This window comes from Manis pentadactyla, chromosome 13 (genome assembly GCF_030020395.1).
Source record: "Manis pentadactyla isolate mManPen7 chromosome 13, mManPen7.hap1, whole genome shotgun sequence".
NCBI lineage: Eukaryota > Metazoa > Chordata > Mammalia > Pholidota > Manidae > Manis > Manis pentadactyla.
In genome coordinates this window covers 96,094,668-96,110,111 of record NC_080031.1, presented here as the reverse complement: position 1 = coordinate 96,110,111, position 15,444 = coordinate 96,094,668, and the positions used below count along the sequence as shown (strand labels likewise).

General features: G+C 56.9%; 1 protein-coding gene across 14 annotated transcripts in view; it reads right to left on the bottom strand.

Moving 5' to 3' along the window:
• Positions 1-15,444, bottom strand: part of JADE2 (jade family PHD finger 2) — a 49,003-nt gene that overhangs the window by 4,945 nt on the left and 28,614 nt on the right. For 11 of the 14 annotated variants that reach the window (XM_036898330.2, XM_036898298.2, XM_036898277.2 and 8 more), the window contains 5 exons: positions 14,795-14,962; positions 13,135-13,327; positions 11,470-11,975; positions 3,121-3,238; positions 914-1,042 (listed from right to left, as the gene is read on the bottom strand). In XM_036898330.2, the coding sequence (XP_036754225.2) occupies positions 914-1,042; positions 3,121-3,238; positions 11,470-11,975; positions 13,135-13,327; positions 14,795-14,962 (1,114 nt within the window). The remainder of the gene's footprint in view (positions 1-913; positions 1,043-3,120; positions 3,239-11,469; positions 11,976-13,134; positions 13,328-14,794; positions 14,963-15,444) is intronic. The other 3 variants (XM_036898239.2, XM_036898258.2, XM_036898321.2) reach the window with 3 other exon arrangements.

The window sequence follows — 15,444 nt, the reverse complement described above, 5'->3', positions numbered from 1 at the left end:
GTGGGAGCAGGAAAGCATTAAACCAAGTGAGGGCCCCGAGCCTGCAGGTGCACACCCACGAGGGCCCTGCCTACCACCCCCATCCTGGGGCACAGCAGATGGGAAAGAAGGCCAAGTGCCCTCAGGGCACCAGGGGGCGCTGGGCTTTTATGAGTGGAGCCTCCCATAGCTTCCAAGGCAGGGAACACGGGTAAGAGTGTCAGGCCAGGTACGTATGGGTAGAAGGGCCAACTCTAGCTAAGGGCCCTTCCACTGAAGTCTTGGGAGGGGCAGCTGATGACACTGGGCCTCCTACTAGGTACCCAAGATGTTCCCTTCCTGAGACTTAGGGAAAAAAAAAAAGATGACCGGGGGCTTTGGTGCTGAGGTGTGGGAGGGGGTTTCACTGAGGTCTCCTGAGAAGTGCTCTAGAAAGCACGTGACATGCAGACACAGAGCCTAGGCTGGCGGCCCCTCAAGGGCGGCTCCAGGAAGGTTCACTGGTGCTGGACGGAGGACCCACTAAGAGGACGCCAGCAGAGCGGGTAAGGATGGAGAATTCTGGAAGACCCTCATCTCCCGGGATGGGGCTGGGACCCTAGAAGGGCCCAGATGGCCTAGTCCAGGAAAATCTAGCATCCAGGACCCTGGCCAGGGGGGATGAGCAGGCAGTTCTCAAGACCCTGGGTCCAGCCTCCAGGTCTACAGAAGGGGAATTTCCTGGGATGCCAGAGCGGGCTCTGAGACCCTCGGCTTCTTGACGGCTGAAAGGTGCGAGCGATGGGTGAGGAAGGGCCTGGCTAACCCCTCTGGGCCTCCTACTCTGTGCAGCGGGGGTGTTGGTGGGCCCTGCTGGCCTGAAGCTGGGGGCTCGCAAGGGAGCGATGCTGTGAGCCTGGCCCCGTCCGCCCAGCCAGTGCGGCCGCGCACTCACCCAGCTGCCCCAGGACTGAGTCGGGCCCCGCCTTCACTTTCTCTTTCTTCTCGGGGCTGCCCTTCGGGCCCTCGTGGCCTTTCCTTTGTGAGTCGCTCTTCTTGCCCTTTGCTCTCCTCCCAGACCCCTCTGCACCAGCAAAGAGAGAGCAGGTTACCCCAAGTAACCCCAGCCAGAACCCAAATCACCGCATTTCACCCAGGGGCCCTCCATCCCCTGCACCTCCCCTTCCAGGGCAGCTCACCCCGCCTCTGCGGGGCCACGGGGGCTGCTCAGAGATGGCGGTGTGGAAGAGAGGGGTAACTGTCCGCTGCCGCCCTTGGGCATGGGCAGAGCACAGGGCCATGAAGAGGGTGGAGGAGCACCTTGAAGGGCCAGGATTACAGTCTCATCTGGCCCACAGATCCTGGGACAGCGTCCTGGTGGATGGGAAGGCCAGCTGGAGGTGAGTGACCGGGCAGGGCCTTGAATGCCGGGCCAAGAAGCTGCGTTCGAAGGGTGACAGAGCACTACCTGAGTGCCTACAGGCTTGGGTTCCGGGCCATGAGACCTTGCACTCCTGACCCTGGTGACCCCTGGCAATCCCCCTCCTGCCCCGGTTGCAGCTTTCCAGCCCCTTTCCAGTTTCTCTAAGACAAACTTTGGCCTCCAGGCCTCCAAATATGCCATTTCCTTGTCCTGTCCATCGCCTGATTCAGCTAACAGCCTAAATATCACTGCCCCTGGGACGCCTTTTCTGGCTGTCTGGCCAGAGAGGCCTTGGCAATGTGCTTGGGGCCCATGTCCCAACACAGCGGTCAGACGCAACAGCACCAAGGCCATGGGCTTTGGGCAGAGGTGGGGCGGTCTCTCTCCAATCCCCTGCCTTGAACAAAGGGCCACTTGTCATTGCTACTCAGGTTTAGGAGTCACAAATGTCCCCAGGCTCCATGTGGGATGTGGAGCCACCAGGTGGGGCTTTATTTCTGGAATCCCGTGCTTGAGGGCAATAAAGCCATCTCTGATGCCTCCGTCCCTGCACTGCCGTGACTGCAGCCTTTGGCCACCACTTCCCTTTACCTTCCCAGATGGTGAGCACCCCAAGGGCAGGAATTGCGTTCACTCAGTCCACAGCAGTGTGCCGTGCCCTGCAGCGCCCAGCACCCTGCCTGTGCTCAGTCAGCCTTGCTGAATGAATCAACAGACGGGAAGGAGCCTGGAAAACTGGCAGCTAGGACGCTGCCAGTGGAGGGCGCATGGTGAACTCTGACCTCTGCATGGCTGTGACCTGGCCCGACCCAGCAGCTGCACTGGGCAGTGCTGGTCTCTGGGGCCAGAGTGGGTGGTGATCCCAGAGTGCCGAGGAGGTGGCTCGGCTCAGGCAGGGCTGGGGCAGTAGCGGGCCCTCGGCCATTCGTTCTGGTGTCGGCCCAGCTTCCCCTCCCTCTCCAGGTGCAGCCTGACTCAGCTGGTTGTAGCAGCTTCTGCTCACAATCTTTCTCCATCCAGCTATTTCTGCTGCATGTAATTCAACATCAGAACTCCACTTACTGAGTTAAGCACTGCCCTCTTTAGCATATAAACATTTCAGGAAGGGCTGTGTTTGGCAAATCCACATGGCTAACAGAAAGAGCCGTGTCAAAGCTGCTTGGTCTTTGATTTCCATGTCCGTTAAATGCATGGGATGGCAAGAGAGTAAAAAGAAAACAGAAAAAAACTGGCTAGAGCAGGGCCTGAATCCTACCAGATGAGGTCAGAGAGGAAGAACACACAGGTCCTCTCCCATCTCTGGGGCAGCTGCCTTCTTCTGGATCGACCTGCAGGCACATGGGGGTTCAGGGAAGCTAGCTGGCTTTGGGCCCTTCCTGCTCCAGTACCAGCATAGAGCCGCTAAGACTTGGTTTGTACCTGTTCATATGCAATTTACTGCTAAACTGTTATGGCACTACATGGATGTCCCCCTGTGAACCAGAAAAGCTCCCTGAGGGCAGGCCTGATGCCACATTCCAGACTCTGTCTCTTTGCCTACCAACACAAAACTGGAACCCTGGGACGGCCCATGTTGGCCTACTAACTGGATATGGAGAGTACGGGTGGGAGGCAGTGGCCCCTGGCCCCACACACACGGCCCTACCAGGCCCCAATACATACACCCATCCTGGGACCCACCACGTTGACAGTATGCACACTGAGAGGCACTGGCAGCAATGGGCAGGAAAGGTGCCTACCTCGACACAGATCCTGTTCAATAAGTTTCATCTGCAGGTGGAATATCTGCTCCTGGAGTTTGCAGATGGCGTGTTTGGTTCTCTCACGCCTTGTCACCATGTAGCACAGATTTCTAACCTGAGGGAACACAAGAGACATTTTCCACTTCACTCACAGGCAACCACCTCTGACCTCCCAGCTCTAGGGGGCCACCAACTGCCTGTCCTGCCCAGCACATCTGGAATCAATTCCCAGACCCTGCGGGCATCCTCAGCCCTGAGCCGCAACACTCTTATCCACAGCTTGGCCTTGAGGCCCTGGCTGAGCCCGAGCGGGCAGCAGTGACGGCTGCTTAGCTCAGGCTGCTGACTCTACCTTCTTCCTCTCGGCTGTAACTTCCTGGCCACACTGTCCCTCACGGCCCTCCAAGCGTGGCTGTTGTCCCCTAGAGACACAGCGCCCCATGGCTCACTGAGGCCTTGCAAGGTCACCAAGCCCCTCATTCTGCCTCCTGTCCAAGACACTCTCTCTTTCATCTGAGACACTCTTCAGCCACAAGCACCACGGCAAAAACTACCTCCTATCCTGAGACATAAATGGCATGGTACACGGAGCAGGGCGTTCCAGCAGACAGCCCTGGGCACAGGGGCTGTGTCTGACCTGCCTGGGTCCAGCCTGTGGCTGAGCTGTGTGCACCTGCTACCCCGGGACCCATGCCTGCTCTGGCAAAGGCCTCCATCCCACACGGCCATGTTCACTCGGAGACGGCAGTCTTCAGGGAGAAGGGCAAGTGACCCTCTAATTCCCTTGGGACAGCTAGGAGGACCCTGTCAGTGCCTGGGGGACCCAGTTTGCTCAGCCCACTGGCCACAGACACAGCCTGTAGCTGGTCTCGAAGCACTTGAAGGAAAGGCCACAGGTTGCTCCTTGTCCACACTGCACCTTTCCACGGTGGGACATCCTTTACCAGCTGCTCTCAGGGTACACCACACTTCTGGGGGCAAGTGCAGCCCCCCGCACCCAAGACATTCCTTGCTCTAAAATTTTCAGCACAGGCTGGGGCCTCTAGAGCAGGCGCGGCTGGCCAGGAGAGGCTGAACTGAATTCTGGGTGCCCCCCAGGGTCTTTCCAGTGGGGCCAGTACGTCTGTCTCCAGCTGGACTCCGCCTTCATGGCTGCTCAGTTCAGCCTTCATATCCTTGAGCTGCTTGGGGTGAGCTGTGGTTCCAGAGTCCCCATGGCTGCCATGACCCCATTTCTTCTGGCCTCCACCAGCATGGGCATTCTGCTGTCCTTCCTGAGCCTAGTCATGGAGGGGAGCCCAGAACGCCAGCTCCAGTCCCTGACCTCTGCGGACGGGCTCTGCCTGGACTCTCAGCAGCACTCCACGATGGTCTGTGCAGCCCAGCCCAGACCGTCGCCACTAGGCCATGCTTGAAGCCAGCAGTTCCCCAAAGGGCAGCTGCCTGGCCGAGCCGAAGAGCCCCTGCTCTGGCCTAAAGGCAGTGTCTGACTCCCTCTCAAATCCTGGACTTCCTCAGGCCCACCTTCCCAACAGCATCCTGGGACAGGCTGTGGCTCTGGGAATTCATGTTGTGTTGGGCCCTGGACTCGGCCATGGGCAATGCCATCAGGGTCCCTTTCTTCTGAGGGCTAACTGCCCAACAGGGCAAAGAAATGTCGGCCAAGTGCTTATAGGACTAGGCAGCTGAGTTGGGGGCTGGTGAGAAGGCCGGAGAAAGGCGCAGTTTGGCTGAGTGGGAACTGATCACACAGAGGGACAGAAGCTGGGGACAAGAATCCAGAGTAAGGCCAGGCAGGGGAGAAGCAGGGTGAAGCCTTTGTGGCTGAAGAGTTGGGCTCTGAGGCCTGACCGAACTAGGCCACGGGGAGCTGTGGAGGGACTTTGGTGGCGGTAGGGCGATGTGTAAGTGCTGAGACCCCAGAGCCAGCCTTAAGGACCCAGCTCCTCCTCATGTGCCTGCAGAACTGATCCATTAGTATGCCCCACTGTCCTTCCTGGTAAGGGGGACCCCTTCGCAACGGCTCCCTCCACCTCCTAGTCACAACACCTGTCATCTTCACCTGACAACCAGCCATTCTGACCCTTCTATCCCACAGCAATCTTATAGAAATGTGAACATTAATCTTTTTAATGTGTGAAGTCTCCTCCCTTAAAACAGCTTCCATATGGCTTCTATACTGAGTAGTGTAACCTCAGATGTAATTAGTTAAGACGAGGCCACACACTGGATATGAATCAGCCCTAAATCCAACGACTAGTACCCTTATAAAAGGTCATTGAAGGCACACAGAGAATGCCATGTGACGACAGAGACTGAGATTGGAGTCACAGGTCTACAAGTCAAGGAATGCCAGGGATGCGGCGACCATCAGCAACTAGGACAGAGGTACGAACCTTGCTGACACCTTGATCTCAGACTTTTGGCCTCTAGTACTTGGAAAAAATTAATTTCTATTTGTTTAAGGACACTGAGTTCGTGGTGCTTTGTTACGGTAGTCCTACGACACAAATACAGCTTCCTTCCCGTCACACTCACATCAGAGCCCCAGCCCAGAGCTTTGCCCAAATGGACTTCCACTGTCACCTCTCTGCCTGTGTCCCACAGTCCCCTCCAGGCTCCAGCTGCGCTGGCCTCCAGTCCTCTTGTGTCCAGCCCACTTCTGCCTTGGGGCCTTGGTATACATTCAACTCTTGGCTCAGAATGTTCCTCATCCCTCTCTTCCCAAGGCTGCACCTTGTCCTTCAAGTCTTGGCTCAAATGTCACCTCCAAAAGACCTTCCCTGGCCACCGCTCCTAAGCCACCCAGCATGATTCTCCCAGTACCCTGGCCTGTTTCCTGGCTGTCTGTCACACGGCCCAGTGTGCATGGGGTCAGGGGTGATGAGGAGGCGTGGATGTATCGTGGCTACTCTGGAGGCCTCAAAACACACCAGCCAATATGTCCAAACTAAAAACAGATCCATCAAGGTCTAGCTTTTAAAATATGTCCCAAATATGCCATCCTGGAGTTTACTCCACCCTTAAAGTTAACCTCTAGTGATGGGGTGAGGCACAGAATGGCAAATTTTCTCCCCCAAAGAACCAAGAGTCCTACTAAATGACTTCCTATTAAAATATAGCTGTAGGGTTTTTTTGGTTTTCCATTTGAAACTCTAGAGCAAAGTTTCTCAAGGCCAGCCCAAATGAATACGGGTGCCCAGATCCCTGGGATAGCTGGTTGAAGACAGAGATTCCCAGGCTTGGGGAATATTAGACTCTCTGGAGGCAGGGCCCTCATATAGCTGGGAATTACTGCCCTAGGCCTGGGGCAGCCAGAGTGAGCAACAGAGGCTACTGAGTTTGCTAGTCCATCACATATACGAATAAAGTATCAGAACTTCTAAATGGTAGTTTTTTTGACCCTATTACAATATGAGAGGGACATTAAAAATACAATATATTCCAGATAAATGCTCAGTTTTTTTCCCTGATAAGGGTATATACTCTACAATCAGTGATATCTGGAAACTCCTGCTATGGAAGACAGAAATGCTTCCTTCTGTGAGAATCCCAATGAAGCCATTGGCTGATATGTTGGTCACACCATACCCTTATTTCCACTTTACCCTAGAATCATCAGCCAGCTCTCTACTATCTCCCAAGACACTTGGCAACACAGCTGCACGTTACCAAATGCTGTAGAATTCCTCTTCTGTGATGGTTTTGGACAAAATTTTGATGCTGTATTAGAAGCTCACCCAGGCTATCAGGCTTCTTACACTGTCATTATCGGTGTTTTTAAACAAAAAGATAAAACATTCTCTTAAAAAAAAAAAAGTCAAGAGTATAAAAATGAGTCAAGTAGAAAAGTCCCCTGAAACTAGGGCAGGCACTGGTAATACAAGAAGGTTTTATGTTTTGATGAAGTTGTTTTGATACCAGCAAGTTCTGCACAGAGACCGTGAGAATGTGGGCTGAGGAAGGGGAGGGGAGGGGAGGGATAACTGCCAGCCAGTTCTCTTGGGCTAGAATGGACCAGTGGGGGGACATTTGTGGAGACTGGGGAGGTTGTGGGAGGGGCAGGATGGGACCTGTGCACGTGTTGGGCGTGAGATGCTGGAACCGAGAAGTGTGGGCCGGAGCCAGGCCTCTGATGGGGAGTGAAGCTATGGACAGATGCAGCATGGAGAGGTCAGGCCAAGTGTGGGGCGTGATCACTGAGACCAAGAAGCACTCAGAGGAGCAGGACTGGGGGGCTAAGGAGGGGATCTGGTCAGAGAGTGCACAGGAAAAGTATTTCAAGACCAAGGGCATGTCTGACTGTGGCAACTACTGCTGAGAGGGCTGGGGGATGAGGATGGAGAAGTGGATACCGGACACAGGGAAATGGAGGCTGCCAGTGGCCCTAGTGGAAGGTTCTGGAATATGGTGGTGGCAGAAGCCTGGCCAGAAGCAAAGAAGTAAGAGCAGTGAGGGGTGACAGGAAAGGAGAGATGGGGAGGGGTAGAGAAACCCCTGACCAGGACATGGTGAGGGAGGATTTGCTTTTGGAGATGGAGGTGAAACAGATTCACATACTGGTGGAATCCGGGCGACGAAGAGAAGATAGAGACTCCCACGCTGCAGGGTGTGGGTTGGAAGGAGGTCCCTGGTGGGCAGGGGAGGAGACGGGGGGCAGGGATGGCTCTGCTGGCAAGCAGTTGTGGTACAAGGAACAGGAGGTGAGGTTGTCTGCTAAGAGGAGGGGTCCCCGAGGCAGGTGCGGCTAGAGCGGAGACAGAGGGTGGGCTGGGGAGGCCAGACTGTGCTGGCGTGTATCCCGCCAAGGCCGGCTGGCAGGCTCCCTGCCAGGGCTCCCTGGCTCAGGGACCGTGCCTGGTGGGCAGACAGTGGCTCCCACTGGGCGGGCTCTGCCAGGGGTGTGGCCTCTGCACAGGGGCAATGAGCTAATGCCACACAGGGTGCGAGTGAAGAATACAGGGACCAGCAAGGGACAGGGAGCCTGGGAAGGAATCAGGCAGGAGAACAGGAGGCAGTGGTTAGGAAGGAGGATTTGGGGTCACTGACCAGGGAGCAGTTTAAGGGGGCAACTGGGTTTGAGTTGGGTGGGGACATGAATGGGTCAGAAATGCCCTGAAATGGGAGTCACGGGGGTTAAGAAACCAGAGTTCTGGAAGCCAAGGCTGCTGAGTACAAGATAGGCTTTGGTGGGAGATCAATCTAGGGACTGAGGACAGAGAAAATGGGGTGTGACCAGGGACAAGGAAGCCGGTGGGTGGCCAGTGTGGAGGAGGGCAGAACCTGCCTGTCCTCGGGCAGTTCCGGCACGCCCATCCCCAGAAGGGGGTGTGAGAGCTGCCCCTGCCCTCAGGCCCTCTCAGGCCACGTCAGGCTCTCGGCAGTGACCCTGCATGGTGGCGGGGGGGCGCTGACCAGCCGAGCCGCGACCGTTGTCAGCTGGGAAGAACTCTGGGGACTGCAGCGGCCATGCCTGCTTGGGCCGCCTGCCAGGGCCAAGGCCTACGGCTGGAACTGTAGGAAAGCACCTCTCTGGGCTGACCGTAAAATGGGATTGCACGCTGGTGGTGGCAGCATGTCCTGGCTCCCGCTCTTCTCAGCAAAGCCCCTGCTGACGGCCGTGGACAAAGCAATCAGGGAGGGCACCCTGTGAGTCCCAGGCCCAAGCACTGGGCCTGCCCTCTCAGTCTTCCGTGAAGCCCACCTTCTGGGCAGCCTACCCTTCTAAGAGCCAGAGCAGCAACAGTAACCATGACTAACAACAGGGGGCGCTGTGCTCCCGCCTTCACTGTGACCCCAAAGTCGGCTTGATCCTTATTCTCATTTTGCAGACAAGAAACTGAAACTCGGAAGGCACAGAGCTGGGAAGTGCCCAAAGTGGTTGCAGACCCAAGCTCCTGAAGACCTCAGCCTGACCCTCTGCCCTGCCTTCCCCACAGATCCAGCCTACGCTGGCCTTGTGCCCGGTCAGAGCTGGAGACGCTAGGCCCGCGGCTCCAGGCCATGGCGGGACCCAGGACTGCTGGTCAGGCCATCAACAGCCACGGGTCTTTGGAGAAAGCCTCCCCTGTGGCAAAGTTCTCAGCCCTGTTCCCTCACTCAGGTCACCAGTGCGTGGTCATGCAAGGTCCCGAGGCTGGACCTGGAGGGCACCCGGCCCTCCTGCCCCTCTTCCTCCGCCTGCCAGGGCTGTGCGAGAAGCAGCATTCTGACAGGCCCCACCTGAGCCCTGAGCAGGTGCAGAGGTTCTTCCTGGGGAAGGGCGGGCTGGCTCACACCTGACTGGAGCGCTCCGCCCCCCGACCAGAGGGTTTGTGCTGCGGCTCTAGCTGCCCAGGAACCCCGGAGCCTGCCCCAAGCAGGCTCGCTGGCATCGCAGCCCTTGACAAGCATGCCGCACGGCCCCACGCCCCCACCTGTACCAACTGACAATAGGTTGAGAGGCTGGGGGACCGATAAGGGACACTTTTGCCCAGGAAATGGACAGAACAGAGAGTAGGCCAACCAGCCTGACAAACCCTTTCCGGGCTTCAGGTCCAAATTCAACTCAAACCTTCCAACACTTCCTGTCACTTTCTCTCGCTGAGCCCTGTTCTCCTCATCTGCTCATTAGGCTGGGAGGATCGACTTCTTTCTTTTTCTAGAATGATGATTAAGTAAGTGAGCCTCGCCACATGGCCCAACCGGGCCAGACACTGGGCTGGACAGCACGGCCAGGGAGGTGAGAGCTGAAGGGTCATCTGCGAAACAGCAGAAGTTTTTTAAAAGCAGCGTGTTTGCCCTAGAGACCCTGGGGGTGGCCTGAGGACAACTTGGGAAGCGGCTCTGGTCTCAGAAGGGTTTGTACCCGACCCCCCTGCCGCGTGAGACAAGAGGCTGGGCTGCCTAGGAGGTGGCGGCTGCAATGTAAGTGACCTCGCCCTCTGCCCTGGATGGAGCCGGGGACATTTGGTACCCCCATCCCCTACTTCTCCCTTCTGATTTGGTGGCAGCCTGGCCACCAAGCAGTGGGCTCCCTCACAGGCCCTGGGGCAGATGAGAGCAGGGAAGCCGGAGCCTCCACCTCACGTTCCCCATCCCAGTATGACACCTGCCAAGCTGTTCCACCTACTTTACAGCTGTGACAGCCGAGCTGCACACAAGCAGAGCGGTTGCCCCAGGTCACACGGAGTTCCCTCGGTGCCTCCACCCAGGGCTGTGTGCTGATGCGATCTGTGGGGGGGTGGGCATGCGTGTCTGCTCCCAGGGACAGAAGACACTGTGACACGACCCCATGTGCTCTGGAAGCCCAGAACTGAACATCTCGGAGAGGCCAAAACAGCACTTGGGGTTCAGAAGGCTGAATCAAGGACCCAAAACATCCTCATCCCGCTTCATCCTTGGGTGGTACTTTATTAGTCAGAGGCGGTAGTGGGGCAGAAAAGTTAAGTTCAAGACCATACCCCACAAAAGGTGGGACCCTTCATCTTCTTTCTGGGGGGGAATATGAGGGATTGGATGCTCTGGGGGCCTCCATGCTTCAGGAAGCCAACTCTCACTGCCCCCCAGACTTCACAGCCCAGCCCCAAACCATGGCATCTGTGCCCACTTATCTCAGCCCCCAAGACCACCACCCTGGATCAAGTCAAGATCACCTGTCTCCTTGCACACACACCTGGTGGATTTTGGCCAACCCACCCACTCGGGGCCCGGTGACTGCAGCAGGCGCAGGGGGACAGTCACTGATTAAAATGCTTCTGCAGCTTCCAGACACACTCTGGCCCACCCACCAGGCTCCATCTTTCCATTCCACAGGCTGCTATGTCTCTAGCCCACCTTCATGTCCTGCGCCTCTGCTCACACTGCTCCCTGTCTAGTATTCCTGGGAGCCGTGTCCACACCTGTCTTCCCTGCCCTAGCCCACCACATGCTCGCTGGGACGATTCAACTCACTCTTGATTCCCAGTTCCTCTTGGCCTCTGAGTCTAAGCAGGAGCTCCTATGCCAGGACCAGGCAGGGCCCACAAAGGCCACCAGTGGGGCCGGAGGCCACTAGGAGCTGGAAGCTCGGGTCCTTGCCACAGGTTTGATGCCCTCCAGCCTCATGACCCTGGCCTGGGCCCCCGTCCTTCACCAGGTCCTGCAAAAGGCCTAGGGCACGAGGGACAAGAGCTGGATTCGTCCCTGTTCTGCAAAGTAGCAGTTGCCTCCACCCTGTCCAAGACCTAGAAGCCCTCAGCCCCTTGGCCAGAGCTCACAGTTTGAGTCCTGGTGAGCCACAGCTGCTTCAGGGCAGTGAGTGTGGAGTGGACAGGCCTCCTGGGATGCCCATCGGGCGGGCGGACAGGCGGCGGAAGGCGTACTCACCCTCTCCAAGTCCTGCCGCAGGTGTGTGAAGAGCTTCAGGCGGCGGTAGAGGACATCCTGCTCTTGCTGGGCCAGGTTGTCCACCTCGTCAGTCTTGGGGGTCAGCAGTGGCTGGTTGGCATTGGCTTTCCTCTTCAGCTTCCAGTACTGGTAGATGAAGTCAACCAGCGCTTCAGCCAGGTCCAGCCGCTCGGCCACCTCGGCCGGTTCCACCAGCTCGTAGAAGTCTTCTTCCAGTTGCTGCAGCCGCTGCTTGCGTAAAGTCACCTTCTCCAGGTCCTCACCGGCTGAGCTGGGGTCCACCGGCTCAGACGTGGGCTCACCCCGTGGGCCTCCATCACTGTGCTCCTGGCAGAATGACTTGAACTTGACTTCATCATTGTCTGCTAATATAGTCCGCATTTCCAGGCCATGGTCAAAGGCGCATGTGACGTGGAACGCCGTGACGCAGGAGGGCATGGAACACTGGAGGGAGAGGAAGGGCAGCATAAGGCAGGAAGGGAGCCCTGGAGGGAAGAAGGACGTAGGGCATCCCTCAGGGTTCCACTGAGAGCACAGAGTGCTGGGAGGCCCTACATAAAATGGCATGGGTTCCCAACAGCTAGCAGGGTGTGCAGGGAGCTATGGCAGGTAGAAAGGGGAGCTCTGGGGGAGCTGGAAAGGAAATGGGGTTCAGCACCACATACTCCGTACAAGTCAACAATCAGATGACTGGACCAAGCCCTCAGGGGCCAAGCTGCACTTCTGTGGGGTGGAATGACTTTGGAAGCAGAGGCATCAAAACAGAGAGGCTGGTGCCAGGTCACCGCCTCCTCCGCTCCTGCAGCACCATCTGCGGCAGGGGTCGTGCTCCTCCTTTGTCCTCTGGGCAGCGGGGAAGGGCTTGGACCCTTCCTCCTCTTTGTATCCAGGCAGCTGGGACCAACTCAGGACCTGCCCCTCCCTCCCAACTTTGGACGATGGCCGTGGGCAGCTGTTTCAGCAATAGGCCCCCAACTATTCATGACCACTTACGCTGCATTCGCCAGCCCTTGAGCCTTAAAAATGGGTGAAGGCACATCTAGTGTTTGCAACAATACCTCTTCCTGGAGAGATGAGGCAAAGGATGGCCCCCACCTCCCAACCTATAGACCAGGGGCATCAGTATGACCTGGGAACCTGCTGGAAATGCACATTTTTAGCCTCATTCCAGATCTATGGCACCAGGACTGCTGGGGTACACCAAGCAATCTCTGTTTCAGCAAGTTCTCTGGGTGATAATGATGCACACCAGAATTTGGGAACCAGACTAGTGTGGCCCAGCCCATTAGCTTAGCTGGAGGGAAAGTTTGATTTCTACCCCTCCCACGTTAAGATGGACATCAGAAGTGAGGTCAATGTGTTTGTTAACCCCAGAGACACTTCCTCTGAGAAAGCCAGACACCTCAGCATTGAGTGGGACGATGAGCCAGGGCTCCCTGCGCCTGTACCCATGCCTAGAGGAAGTAGGGATAGAGCAGTGCCCCCAAGGTGGGACTGCGACTCTGATCCAGGCCCAGGCCTCCCTGGCCCATCAGTGGCTCTGTCTATAGCACCATGGCGGCAGGTGGAAGGTGGTGGCACCTGCCCGTTTCCAGGGTATCCCAGATGGACGCCCTGCAGCAGCGGGATGAAGTGGCCATGTACCTGGATGCAGGTGCCCGTGCACTCCTTGCAGAGGCTGCAGGACAGAGCCCAGCGGCTGGCTGGGATGTGCGAGATCTTGGTGATGGGCTCCATCTTCTCCGGGCACCCGATGCTGACCTGGGCAGGGCATAGGGAGCTGCATCAGCCCTCTCGTCACCAGCCTGCCTCTGGGGATCCCCGAATGGGGGGCTGTCTGCGGAAACCAGGTGGTACACAGGGCAGTGGGCAAGCCCCTGAATCCCAATCCGTCCTATCTGAAGCTGACCACTGAGTGAGGCTGTTAGTGTTTGCTCACTTTTTATTTTCAATTGTTTGTGTGAGAGTGCACATCCGTGTAACTGAATGTGTGTGTGTGTGTGTGTGTGTGCGTGCACTTATGACCGTGTGCTGTGTGGGCCTTAAGAGAGACTTCAGAGTGTGTGCACACGCACATGCATCCATTTACAGATGAGTATATGCAAGGTCCTCTTTTCTTCTGTACCTCTGGCCTTTGTTAATAGCACCTTCAGAGTTATTCTTGTAACTTGCATTTATTTTATTTTTCTGGGCAGCAAGGAAAGGCCCCAAGGCAGCATCTCTTCTTGGGGGACCTCTAGGGCTTTCCTGACCAACAGGGATGTCCTTTGCTTGGCCTGTCCTATCCTGCCTATAGGGACAGGCCAACAATCATGCTCAGGTCTCCTGGGCACAGTCCATCCGTAGACCGAGGCAGGTATATTTGCCTCCCCACTGCCCATGTCTGAGACCGAAGAGGGGCCCCTGACCAGAGGTCCTGAACCAAAGGGCCCCACAGTGGGGTCCTGGTTGGTTTTCTCTGTCCCTGCTGTGCCCAGCCCAGGGGACATTCAGAGGTAGTCCCAGCTTTAACATGCTGATCTGGGAGCCAAGTACTAGTGCCAACACAGTCACCATCATCACACTACCCTACAAAGTGGGTCCCAGCGAGTACATCAGACTGGAGAGTGGAGGGAAGCCTGCTGACAGGCCACCACCTGCTTGCTTCCATTCACAGGCGGCACTGGAGTGGGGCCTCATTCTGGGCCAAGGCGCACAGAGCTGGGGCTCAGACTCCGGCAAATGTCAACATTTCTCATTTCAAATAAAGCAGGATGGCCTGTGGCCTGCCGAGAGCCCAGGGCCTTGGCTAACTTACTATAGGCCCAGCTTGTCACCCATGGTGCCTCCCTCCGTAGATTCAGACCCAGGCCTACGCCTCCATCCCAGCCACGGCCCTAGCAGCAGGCTCTCCACCCAACTTTTAATTAGTTGGCTGTCTGATTTCTTTATAGGTCAGCTGGCTTATTTTTGTTTTGAACCGGTGGCCTGGCTTTGGTCGGAACCACTGCCTTTATCTGGACGGACTCACCAGCTGCTTTCCCCTCTGGTCAGCGGCCTGACTTCTGTCCGGCTCTCAGACCCCCCAACCCTGATTCCCTGATGACCCACGGTCCCGTTTCCCACTGAAACCAGCGCCAGGTTCGGCCCACGTCTGCAGGCAAAGTTCTCTGTGGGCTGCTGCCCACGTTCTACCCCTGAGATACCCCCCTTTCAGGTGGCCAATGACTTCTCTTCCCAGGGCTCTGCTACCCGGGTTGAGCTTCACGCAGACCCACTTGCCCGTGGCTAGTTCCCAGGGCCACCGACCCCCACGTCTGCTCACCTCAGGAGTCCACAGAGCGCAGCTGACATGCACCCACTTGGTCCCACTTCTCGTGGGTTTCAAGGCTCCTCCTCGCTTGGGGCAGAGCAGGCACTTTGGCTGGACACCCAGCGCGCATGTCCGGCACAGCCAGCTGCCTGTGGGCACCTTGAGGATCCCGTAGCACGCCTGGGGAGAGAGCAGGGTGGCCATGAGTTAGAGGCACTGGCTAATCTGCGTCAGGTCAGCAGTCAGCTGTCAATCCCACATCCCAACCAGAGCCAAGGGCTACAGGGCTACTCTGCCACCAGGAACCGGCAGGGAGACCCCGAGGGATTCTAAGGCAACCGCTCCTGGAAGCTCCTGAAACGTCACCATTTCAGTGGAAGAGCTCAGGTCTGCCCTCTGCCGGGAGAACAGTCACCTTAGGAGAGGTGATGGACTCCCTAAAGTGCCCATTAATTCCCTTAATTGGAATACAAATTTGGGCATGTATACTGCCTGAGGACACGGCCAATAGGTTTCATTTTTTTCTCACAGGGATCTGTGAAGGGGCTCTTCCTGGTCACACTTAGGGTTCATGGGCCTAAGAGCTGCTGGGTGTAAGGGATGTGGATAAATGGGGTATATACTGCCTACCCACCTGCCAGCCAGGTGAAGCCCTCTGAGCT